We start from the raw sequence: 11,837 nt of genomic DNA, 5'->3' as shown, positions 1-11,837 counted from the left end.
GGGAGAACTCTCCGGCAGCCTGCGATGGGGCTGGCCCCGACCTGGCGCGGGTGTCTCGGGTCGGGTCCGGCTTCGGGCGCGGGTGGCGGCGGCAGGTGGGGCGCGCGGGGGCGGGCCGGGCGCGCGGGGTGGGGGCAGGGGCGGGGGGCGGGCCAGCGGCCGGGGCGGTCCCGCGCGGCCGCGCTGCGCAGTGACTCCGCAGCGGGCGGAGCGCCGTGGGCCGCGTCCTCCTGAGCTGTGGTGGTGGCGGCGGCGGCGGCGGCGGCGGCGGCGGCGGCGGCGGCAGCGGTAGCCTCAGCTCCTGCTCCCCGTGCCGCCGGCCCCAGCGCTGTCTCCCGGGCCCCCCCGGGCCCCCGGGCCCTCGAGCCCGGTGCGCGCCCTCGCGTCCCGCCGGCCCCCTCCCCCGGCTGGGCCCGGGGGAGGGTGGCGCCGTGAGCGAGCGGGGACCGGGCTCTCCTGCCCCTTCCCCTGCCCCTGGGCCGCCAGGATGGAGGCGGGGTCGGGGCCCCCGGGCGGTCCGGGATCCGAGAGCCCCAACCGGGCGGTGGAGTACCTGCTGGAGCTGAACAACATCATTGAGAGCCAGCAGCAGCTGCTGGAGACCCAGCGGCGGCGCATTGAAGAACTGGAGGGCCAGCTGGACCAGCTCACCCAGGAGAACCGCGACCTGAGGGAGGAGAGCCAGCTGCACCGCGGGGAGCTGCTCCGGGACCCCCACGGCGCGCGGGATAGCCCCGGCCGCGAAAGCCAGTACCAGAACCTGCGCGAGACCCAGTTCCACCACCGCGAGCTGCGGGAGAGCCAGTTCCACCAGGCGGCCCGGGACGTGGGCTACCCGAACCGGGACGGCGCCTACCAGAACCGGGAGGCAGTGTATCGGGACAAGGAGCGGGACGCCGCCTATCCGCTCCAGGACACTACCGGCTACCCAGCCCGCGAGCGCGACGTGGCCCAGTGCCACCTGCACCACGAGAACCCAGCCCTGGGTCGCGAGCGTGGCGGGCGGGAGACCGTGCCAGCGCACCCGGGCCGTGAGAAGGAAGCCGGCTATTCAGCTGCGGTGGGCGTGGGGCCCCGGCCACCGCGGGAGCGGGGCCAGCTGAGCCGTGGCGCATCCAGGAGCTCCAGCCCCGGGGCCGGTGGCGGCCACAGCACCAGTACCAGCACCAGCCCGGCCACAACCCTCCAGAGAAAGTAAGGAACGTGTGTTTGTACCCCTCTCCCCACTACCCCCTTCACCCCGGTTCTTCCCCTCCAGTTCCCTCTCCAACTTGTCCGGCTGATAAAGTAAGAAGCTAGTGCCTGATACCATGTCCTCCTCTCCCGTCCCAGACTGTCAGAGAAGCTGGGTCCTGCTCAAGCAGCCGACACCCCTTCTCTGGCCACCCCAGCCTGGCTTGGCCAGATGAGTGCAGGTGTCTCTTCTTTCTCAAAACCGTGGCCAGTGAGGGCCTCCAACAGTCATCACCCCTCCACTTCTTCACCCCCTAGCTGTACCCTTGCCAGAGGATGGCTTTTCATTTATTTCTTTATTTTGGATGTGCTGCTTGGGATTTTTATTATCTGTGACTTTGTCACCTCAGAGCCCCAAGGGAAAGAAAGCCCCCGTCTCCCCCCCACCCCACTTTGGGTCTCCTCTGCAGGTCCTGAGTGTAGGCCTGATCTTGTCTCCTCTGGTGGCCTCAGCTCCATCCTTTCCCAGAGAGGCAGGTGGGGACTAGAATGGCTGCTGGAGGCTGAGATATCCCTCTGAGGGGAACCGCAGCACATCCTGGCCAGGGGAGCAAAGATGGGGGAGCAAAGATGGAGGCTAGGCCCTTGGCTAGTTCCTCAAAGAGCACCCCCTCTCCACCCTCAAGAAAAACACCGCCCAATTAAAGAGCTCCCAGGAAGGGAAGCCTACAGATCTTCTCTCTTGTTGGATCAGTGCCAGTTTCTTTGCTGGTGTCTGTATGTCTGCCTATTTGGGACACCTTGGGTTGGTGGGACATGGGCTGGGTCCACTTCTTCCATGCAGATACTACTGTGAGCTGGTCAGGATAAATGTCAAGCTAAGAGAGTCAAGGGCATGCAGGCTCACAGGGCTGCCCTAAAGGCCCCCTGATTTCTCTTTTGCTGTGTTGGAAAGAACAGCACTGAACTGGGAGTTAGGACACCTGGGTTCCCCTTCCAGCTGTGCTGCAGATTGACTTTGTGACCTTGACTGACTCCCTTCCTCTCTCAGGCCATCAGTCCCCCCCATATCTTGTCTTCCTTGAATGCTCTTTAAGGCCCCCCAGCTTAGATTTGATGGTTCTGTGACTAATCCAGCCACACTACAGAGCAAGTCTGAAGTCTTCTAGCGAATGGACAGCCTTCCCCCTCCTCTCACTGCTCAGCTGGTCCTACCATGTGCCACAACCAGTGGAGTGTCTCTTGGAGGCTGGGCTGGGGGTGGGGAAGCCTTCTGCCTCAGGAAATCTGCTGGGAGACAGCTCTCTGCAACTCCCCCGTGGTGAGGCAGCAGGCTGGGGTGCTGGGTTGAGATGGCTGGGCCCCAGGAGCAGCAGCTGCAGCTTGAGGCCTCGGCTGGGCTCCACTGCAGTGCACCCTCAGCTGAGTTTCGGTGTGGACTGCCTCAGAGTAGTCCCGGGGCCAGGGAGATGGGTTCTCCTGTCCAGGCGTGGTTGCTGGGAGCCTATTCCCAGTGGACTGATTGTGTGCAACTTGGGGCCCCACCCTGGAGGAAGGGTCCAGATCAACCAAGCAGAGCTGTTTCAGGAGAGGGCTACGGTGGGTGGGAGCAGGAGACTGGAGCCTGCTGTGGTCCTTGAGCCTGACTGTGGAAGACTTTTCTGGAGTGGTCAGGCCTGTGACAGAGGAAACAGGCTCATTATATGTGGCTCCAGAGAGCAGATCCAGGAGCGGTGGGAAATTTGGGGGTAAATCAGGGAGAACTTTCCAACCTGGCTGCCTGGTGATGCAGAGGACTGTCAAGAGGTGGGGGTGGGAGCTGGGTGGACTTGTCCGGCAGAGGCCCAGTGGGTGTCAGGAAGAGCTGGAAAAAGCACCATTCCTGAATTGGGTGCAAAGCCCAGTGAAGTGACCTGGGTCTTCCCCGATACCAGGATTTCATTACCCTCAGATTCTCCATCCTGCAGACGTGGATCTCTTGGCTGGCTGGAAGCCCATTTGCTCTTGAGCTCTGTGCTTCTGCCATCCGCACAGGCCTGCCTCTCAGTCTGTCCCTCTTTTGTGCACCCTCCAGGCTGTTTGTCGGATTTCTTTGCCTCACATTTCCCACTGGATTAATAAGGGGGTTTAGATAGTGCTTTGAATTTCTCCTAGCCACATATTAAATATTTGCACATCAGTTATTGCCTCTTTTGGGCCTCACCACAGGCCCTGGTGAGCATTAGCAACTCCATTTGAGAGATGGGGAAACTGAGGCCCCAAGATGAAAGGCTTTTGCCCAAGGTTACGCTGCTAGTTCCTAATGGAGCTGGGACTAGAACCCACATCCACCTGTGTCTGAGACCTGTCATTTTTCCACTAGAGCTTTCCAACCCACATGAGTCTCCTGGCTTCAGGACCTGGCCAGGTCCCAAACTTGGAGAGGCCAGGCAAGCCTTAGGTATCTATAGGATTGGAGCAGGAGGAGCTGACTCTGGGATGAGTGGTGGAGTCAAGGGGCAGGGGTGTGGGGGAGAAGGCTGTGTCTCCCTCCTTTCTACTCTCCCTCCCAGCCAAGCATCCGGAGGGCTTGTTCATGCAGTAACCATTGCTGCCACCACAGCTGCTGAAGAGACTCCCTTGCCAGGCCTGTTCTGGGTTTGTAAGGAGTGGGTGAGAAGGCTGCTGCTGGAAGCCAGGGCAGGCAAGGTGGGAGTTTAGCGGCAGAGGCTGCAGCACTGGGGGTGGATCGGTAGAGCGGGTACAGGCTAGGCGTTCCTGGTCCCCAGGCTCCCTCTGGTGGAGGAAGAGGGGAGAGACGGGCCTGGGCCCCAGTTGCCTCTTGTTGAGGGAGGGCCCCTTGTGCCTAGGGACTTATTTAGTCCTCCCAACGACCCTGTGCGTCAGGCACCACAGTCCACATTTTACAGCCGAAGAAACCGAGGGGCTCAGAGAAGTGAAGCGACACACCAGAGGTCACAGTGGCCCTAAGACAGACTCTTCATCCTGTGAACTTTCCCTCTAGTGCGGTTGCTAGCGGCTGTCATGTCCACCCCCACCCATGTCATACCCCCAGGATTCCAACATCCTCCCGCACTGTCTCTTCTGGACGGGTTCCCGGATGCCAGTATGCCTTCTGCTGTGCTCTGGGTGTGGCCTTCTTAGTGCAGCAGAGCACGAGATGAGGCTCAACCTCCTTCTGGCCCCTGGTCTTCTGTATGTGAGGGCTTTGCTTGTTTGTTTGTTTGTTTGTTTGTTTGTTTGTTTGTTTGTAGCTGCTGGTCTCCACCAGTGTTCAGGTCTTTTTTCCCTGGAATTGTTCCCCTCAACCCCCAGATGATTAGAGAAGAGCTCTGCTTTCGTTGTTGATCTTGACCTGGCCCCCCTTGCAGTTCTGGCGCCTGGAATGATTTACGGGTGTGCTGGGGGCCACTGTTGAGTTGCTCCACACTGAAGAGAGCGGTATTTCCCACGCTTTGTGCATGGGCCCAGCTCTGGCTCTGCCGTAGGCAGTGGTGGGCTGAAGCTGGTTTGGTGGTAACTCTCCACCCTCCGCTCCCCCCCCCCACACCCTCACCCACCCTGCAAGCTGGTCCACATTGGGGGGCAGCAACCAGAATGCCTGGCCTGGTGTTCTTGACAGCCAGGGCAATGCATGGTCTGCTGCTTGGCTGCTGGGCTGTGTCAGTGTTCTCCCTGCAGGGGCTGAGGGCACTGGGGAGGAGAGGGGGGAGAGAGTGAGCCCAAGGGAGGGGCCCCGGGGGAGTCTGTCTCCTTTGGGCTCTCAGGTACTTTTCCCGGGGGGGGGGATTTCTCCTTCTTCCCAGGAGGGTAAACCATCTATTTTTCCCCCCACTGTGTTGAGAGCATTATACTTGTGTGGGAGGAAATGATAATGTTGAGTTGAATGAGAATTAGAGGAGTCTTGCTTCTCCGTCTAGATCTGGGGCAAGAATGGGGTTGTTGTCATCCACAAACATTTCTTGGCTGCGTGCACAGAGCAGGAGGGGCCACCAGGCTGAGCAAACACCACGCTCTCTGCGCTTGAGGAGCCCCCTCCTCCTTGCCGGAGCTGCAGGGCTCCAGGCTCAGCCCACCATCATGACAGTGGTCTGGACAAAACAAGTGGCAAGAGTGGTGAGTGTGGAAGTTCTCAGAGGAAGGATCAGGGTAGGCCAGGCCACTGGTTGGGGACCCTGCTCAAGGGCTTCAAAGAGAGTGGGTGTCTCCTGGGGTCCAGTGGGGGCCTAGGTGGGAGGAAGACTGGACTGAGGCTTACCCTCTGCTACTCTTTCATCTCACCCACCCCTGCCTACTGTGGCCTCTGAATTTGCTGAGAGCATAGTAAAGGCCTGGAGCACGGAGAAGAGGCCACACATGTGCTGAGTGAGTCTCAGCCTTCTGTGTGCCAGGCACCACCCTATGTGGCTTTATGTAATAATAGCTAACATTTTTTTTTTACTGCATTTACTGTGTGCCAAGCACTATTTGTTCTGAGTGCTTTCCATGTATTAATTCATTCAATCTCCACATGAATCTTTTGATGTAGATATTGTTATTAAATCCATTTTACAGATGAGGCAACTGAGGCCCGGGAAGGTTGGTTAACTTACCCAAGGTCACTCAATGAATAAGCAGGAGAATTGAGAAGGAGCTAGAAGGAGCACAGGTGGCCAGGCTCCAGAGTCCATCTGCAGCATTGTTACCCACCATGCAGTACTACTGCCTCTTATCTCATTTGCAGAGTCCCTGCCAGGTGGGTGTTAGTATTATCTTCATTTTTCAGACAGGGAAACAAGGATCAGAGAGGTGCAGTGACCTGCTTGAGGTTACACAACTGCATGGGGCCCAGAACTGTCGGGCTTGAGACTGTGGTACACCACTGCCTCCAGCAGGCAAGGTGTAAAGACGTTAGAGACACTCCAGGCATGGCTCTGGGCTTCCCCCAGCAGAGCTCCCAAGACCACTGCTCCAGTCAGGGTCCGTCTTCTGACTGCCTCCTGGAGTTTTGCCATAGTCTTCTCTAACAGATGCCTCTCCTGCTCTTGTTCCATCAAGCCTCTGACGAGATGCAGCCTGGCCAAGCTTTCTGCAGGGCTCCAGTGGTTCCACTCTGTCTTTGGCCTGCAGGAGAATGTTCAGACTCCTCCATCTGCCGTGCATAGTCCTCTTAGCATCGGCACCTGACTTCCCTTTCTCCCCTCATCTTTTGACAGTCCCCTTCTCACAGACCGTGCCCCAGCCAGAAGGGCCTGTGCACCCCAGTGTTAGCCCACTCAGCCTTCTGATAGCCTCGGGGTCTTTGCTGATGCTGGTTCCTTCTCCTGGGCTGCTCCATATAGTTCCCACGCTGAGCTGAGCTGTCATCTCTCCTGTGTCTATCTGCTGGTCTACCCCTGACCCTTGAAATGAGTACTTTCTCTCTTTTTAAGTTTCTTTTCTTTCCTTTATTTTTTTGAGAAATAGAGAGCAAGCAGGGGAGGGGCAGAGAGAGGGAGACAGAATCCCAGGCAGGCTCCATGCCATCAGCATGGAGCCTGATGTGGGGCTCGAACCCACAAACCATGAGGTCATAACCTGAGCCATAGTCAACGGTCGGTGGCTTAACCAACTGAGCCACCCAGGCGCCCCTCTCTCTTTTTGTATCATTATGGTTATTTGTTTACATCTTGTATCCTCTCTACTAGATCGAGAGCCCCTACAGATTGACATTTAAGTGACATGTATCAAGAGCATGTTGTGTTGGTCCCTATGGTAGGTGCTCTGGGCATGAGTGACAGAGCCAGCAGCTTGGAAACACACAGCACAGCACGTAGTAGCCACTCAGTAAATGTTGAATAAACAAATGAATGTCAGATTAAGCCTTGGTGCACTAATGGCTAGAGGTGCCTAAGTTTTTCTTCATTCTAGAGCCCCCCATAGAGAGATGCCTCCTCATCCAGCCTAGAGACATTAAGATAAGCTTTCTGGAGGAGGTCTTGCCTAAATGAGTCACAGAAAGTGAATAGGAGTTAGCTGCAATAAGAAGAGGAACTTCCTGTTATACATAATGAGTTGAATAAACTTATTTATCTCTGACACTTCCCCAAATCCAACTGAAATATGAGTAAAGAAACAAAAAAGGTAGGGGCACCTGGGTGGTTCAGTCAGTTGAACATCCAACTTCAGCTCAGGTCATGATCTCATGGTTCGTGAGTTCAAGCCCCCATCAGGCCTGCTGCTGTCAGGAGTTGCATGCTGTCCCAGGAGTTGTTTGGCCTCTACTTTGGGCTTTTCACACTTACCAGCCTTCCAGTTTGTGGGATACCAGGGTAGCAGAATCAGAGGAAACTTTGGAGACATTTAGGCCTGTCTATTCATCATTACCTCTCCCTCCCATGCTATGGCCATATCATACCGTGGTCTTGACCCTCAGTGCAAGATCTTCTGTTCTGAAAGGAGCAAAGAGACATGCGTAGGACTCGTGTGCAGCCTGCCCAGTTTAGTGGAAAGCTACTTATTTATCCAACAAGTCTCTGTTGGGGCTCAGACCCTGGGCAGGGTGTGGTGTCTCAATGTCAGAATAAGACATGGCCCCTTTGGCTCACTCCCTGGCTGTATTCCCTGGCAGAATGATAAACACGGGTCATGGGGGAGAACGATAAATAAATGACTTATTTCCACTTTTGGTAACTCATTTAGGGCAAGGTAATTTGCTAGTTACTCTAACTTTCTCATGGAAGTTATTTGATCTCTCTCCAGGCATCCATGTTGAAAGCATTTACGTAGGGAAGCCTGTTATCAAGCACTTAAGAGCTGAAGCTCTTTGGGGCCTCTGTATTCACGGAAAGCTCAGTGCCATGGAAGGGGGACTCTCTGTGACTCTAGGCAAGTCACTTAACTTTCAGAGCCTCGGTTTTCTCAAGTTGCAAATGGGGATAAAACTATATTTTCTGATATATAAGATTCAGATTCATGTTGCACCCCACCTCCCCAATGTATCAAAAATTTTCCTGTCTACCTAACACAGTAGTCAAGGAAGGTTCTGGTCAGGATGGAAAGCTGAGAGACAAGGATGGAAAATAGTCTGTGGGGTTGCCCTGCCCCCTAGAGGTGGAGTGTAGCAAACCAGACAAGTCAGCCAAGATCCACACAGCACATCCTTTTCAAAACAAAGATAACAAGCCAGAGCTACGTGGGCTGATCAGGATGATTCCTCTAACATTTTGAGAAGGAAAGTTTGTTTTTAATTTATCACAATTTAATCACAGTTATCACCTGATATGTGCCACTTCTCCAGTATCAATGCCTGTCTTTTTAGCTATGTGATTTTTATACCCTTTTAAAGGGATAATATGACTGTATATCTGGGCCTTGTGATTTCCTACTGGAATCCAGGATGCTGTATTTGCCTTAATAAAACCAATTATTTTTCTCTATATAACCACTTTAGAATTATTGTCATCATATCTGTGATTAAAAGTACCTACATGTTCCTTCCCTAAAATTCCCTTGTAAAACTGGGAGGCACTTGTACATCTGATATGCTGGCCAGTTCATAAATAACCCATATTCTCAAGATTGTTGTAAAAATTGAGTAAGATGACATATGTGAAGTACTCAGCACATAGTGTATGTTTAGTTGGTGATAGGCATTGTTGTTATTACTTTTAAAAGTTTTTTAATGTTTATTTTTGAGAGTGAGCACAAGTGGGGGAGGGGCAGAGAGAGAGAGAGAGAGAGAGAGAGAGAGGGAGAGGGAGACACAGAATCCGAAGCAGGCTCCAGGCTCTGAGCTGTCAGCACAGAGCCTGACACAGGGCTCAAACTCATGAACCGTGAGATCATGACCTGAGCCAAAGTCAGAAGCTTAACCGACTGAGCCACCCAGGTGCCCTGAGGCATTGTTATTATTAATAATTTTGCAAAACTCTGTGCTGGGGAGGAGCCGGAGGGACAGGCCATGTGGGAGCTCACCCCACTTCTGAAAGAGAGGTCAGTCCAGTGAATATTGTGTGCCTAGGACATGCCATTCCTTGTACTGCTGCAGGCAGGGAGTTCTGTGATTAATGTTATACAGTTCCTGGCTTCAGGGCATTCACAGTTGGGCAGAGAAGATGAATGTGATGCGGTTTCCTGTGTGCTGTGCCGGGGGGGGCGGGGGCACAGGGCTCTGCGGGTGCCCAAAGGAGGGACATCTACCTAGACTGTCGGGGAGAGCTTCCTGGAGGAGGTGTTGCCTGAGCTGAGGCCTGGAGGATGAGTAGGAGTTAGCAAGGTGAAGCAGGACAGTGTGTGGCTTGGCAGAAATGGAAAACAAAAGGGAGACTAAGGCAGAGGGGCCAGCATGAGTGAATGAACAAAGGCATGGAACCAGCAGGGTGTGTTGGGGGGCGGAGCACTTTTATTAGGTCAGTACAAACTAAAGCACAAACTGAGGCAGGGAAGGTCTGGAGAAGAGTCTGAAGAGTCAGCCATCCCAGATTAGGAGGACAGTTGACTAGCAGGATAAGGAGCTTTATTATGTTGGGAATTGGGAGCCAAGATCGGGTTTTAGGTTGGGGCAAGAGGTCCTTATTGTAGAGAATGGGGAGATGTGTTGAGAGGCATGTTTTGGAGAGATCCGACTAGTGGATAGTTTGGAAGACAGATTGGAGGGCACCCAGTGAGAAGGCGAGTGTGACAGTCTAGATGAGAGATGATAAGGCCTGAGCTGGGGTAGTGGGGAGTAGAGATACTCTGTTGGAGGAGAGTGACAAGACATTGACAAGTGCTGTGACAGAGGGGCATGCAGCCTACTGTGGGGACACAGAGGAGCGGCAGCCATTCATGATGAGCAGGATTTTAATAATACCAGCATAAAAGCCAAGAAACTTCAAACTAGAAGGGTCCTTAAAAATCATCCAGCTCAAGCTGTTCATTTTACAGATGAGAAGACTGAGGCCCAGAGAGAAAGGGCTTGTATGAGGCTGCTCAGTGTATGAGCAGAACAGCTCTGACTAGAAAAGTCACTCTAGGGGCGCCTGGGTGGCTCAGTTGGTTAAGTGTCTGACTTTGGCTCAGGTTGTGATATTGTGGTTCATGGGTTCAAGCCCCATGTTGGGCTCTGTACTGACAGAGCCTGGAGTCTGCTTCGGATTCTGTGTCTCCCTCTCTCTCTGCCCCTCCCCTGCTGATGCTCTGTCTCTCTCTCAAAAATAAATAAGCATTAAAAAATGTTTTTTAAAAGAAAAGTCACTCTACTGTTAATGCCAGTGTTTAAAGTACTGTTCCTTAGATGTGCTATTTTATGCCTTAAAAGCCTGTGAAGATTATAGGGATCATTATCTTTGGGTCCTGCTGATGAGAAAACTGGAGCTCGAGGAGGCTTGGAGACTTGCTGGGGAGGAAGTCGTGAAGAGGAGGGATCACCTAAATAAAGGATCTCTTGCTTTGATGGCAGACAGACCCTCTGCTCTGTCTAGTTCAGCCCTTCAGAAATCAGATTTCCTAGATTCATAGCTGGGGAGTAGACCCAGATTTCACTTTCTCCACCCAGGCCCACCGTTTTTTCTGCTGCTTTTTACCCTAGGAGTCCCCATTTAATGTAACTGAGGCAGCTCACAGGCAGTTTTTGGCCTGAGAGCTAGGCCTGTCATCCCCCCTTTTTCTATTTTTGTGGAAGAGGGCGGGCTTGTGTCTGTCATCACTTGTGTGCCCATCGCCTTGGGCAGAGTGTCTCCAGCCTGGATGCCTTTGTTATGAGTCCTCATGGTATGATACACAAAGAAGGAGCTTTGGAGACAGACAGACCTAACTTTGTTTTTGTTTTGTTGTGTTCTGAGTATAGTGACACACAATGTTACATTAGTTTCAGGTGTACAATATAGTGACTTTGCAAGTTTATACATTATGATATGCTCACCACAAGCATAGCTACAGTCAGAAAAACCTAAGTTTGAATCTAGGCTGTGCCCCAACCCACTGGATGACCTCAGCTATGTCATTTACCTTCTCGTCTTTGGTTTCCTCATCTGGAAAATGGGATGACAATGCCCATCTCTCAGGATTAACCAAGAACGTTTGAATGGCATTCCCTGATACTTGTAGGTTCTTAATAGTCATTTGCAGGGGAAGAAAATCAATGAAATAACCCAAGATTGTGCCATAGCGCATACCTCATTTCATAATTATGGTATTACCTGAAATTCTTTAGTTTTTATGGGAAATAACTCATCCAAATATCTGAATAGTTCATCCTGAATAAGACAACTTAAAGTTTAAAAAACAAAACCAAACCAAACCAGTCATCTCCTTCTCCTGCTTGGAATCTCCCATAGACAATGATTTGAAGAATTCAGTGCTCGGCAAAGATTTGCTTCCCCTGAAAACGGGTGTATTTCCTCCTTCCTAATATGAGGTTGTCATGGCTCATTGTATCTCGCTTTCTTCCTCAGCTACCAGTTAATTTGAAGTACAGCTTTAGCATCTCTGTTGATCTCTTTTTCTGAGCTCTCGTTTTCTAGTTCAATTTTTATTCTTTCTTTATCTGTGTTATTGGAGTAAGCCACCTCAAATCCTTTGTGACTCAGGCAGGTATAAATAACTAACAGGTGTAAATAGTTGAATGAATGGAGGGCTGGAGAGGCTGGACAGGCAATGGTGAGGCTTGAAGGAGACCAGAGGGTGGTGCAGGCTGGGGCAGCTGAGAAGGCATCTGCATAGAT

At 52.8% G+C, this 11,837-nt stretch overlaps 1 protein-coding gene across 3 annotated transcripts in view; it reads left to right on the top strand.

The window, feature by feature from the left end:
* Window positions 1-240: 240 nt before the first annotated feature.
* The window catches only part of IQSEC2 (IQ motif and Sec7 domain ArfGEF 2), a 77,473-nt gene continuing 65,876 nt past the window's right edge, over window positions 241-11,837 (top strand). For 2 of the 3 annotated variants that reach the window (XM_058712297.1, XM_058712296.1), the window contains exon 1: window positions 242-1,194. In XM_058712297.1, coding sequence (XP_058568280.1) covers window positions 488-1,194 — 707 coding nt within the window. In that variant the 5' untranslated portion in view covers window positions 242-487. Of the gene's footprint in view, window positions 1,195-11,837 lie in introns of all 3 variants that reach the window. The other variant, XM_058712301.1, reaches the window with a different exon arrangement.

Source organism: Neofelis nebulosa, chromosome X (genome assembly GCF_028018385.1).
Source record: "Neofelis nebulosa isolate mNeoNeb1 chromosome X, mNeoNeb1.pri, whole genome shotgun sequence".
Classification (NCBI taxonomy): Eukaryota; Metazoa; Chordata; class Mammalia; order Carnivora; family Felidae; genus Neofelis; species Neofelis nebulosa.
This window is presented reverse-complemented; position numbering and strand designations above follow the sequence as displayed.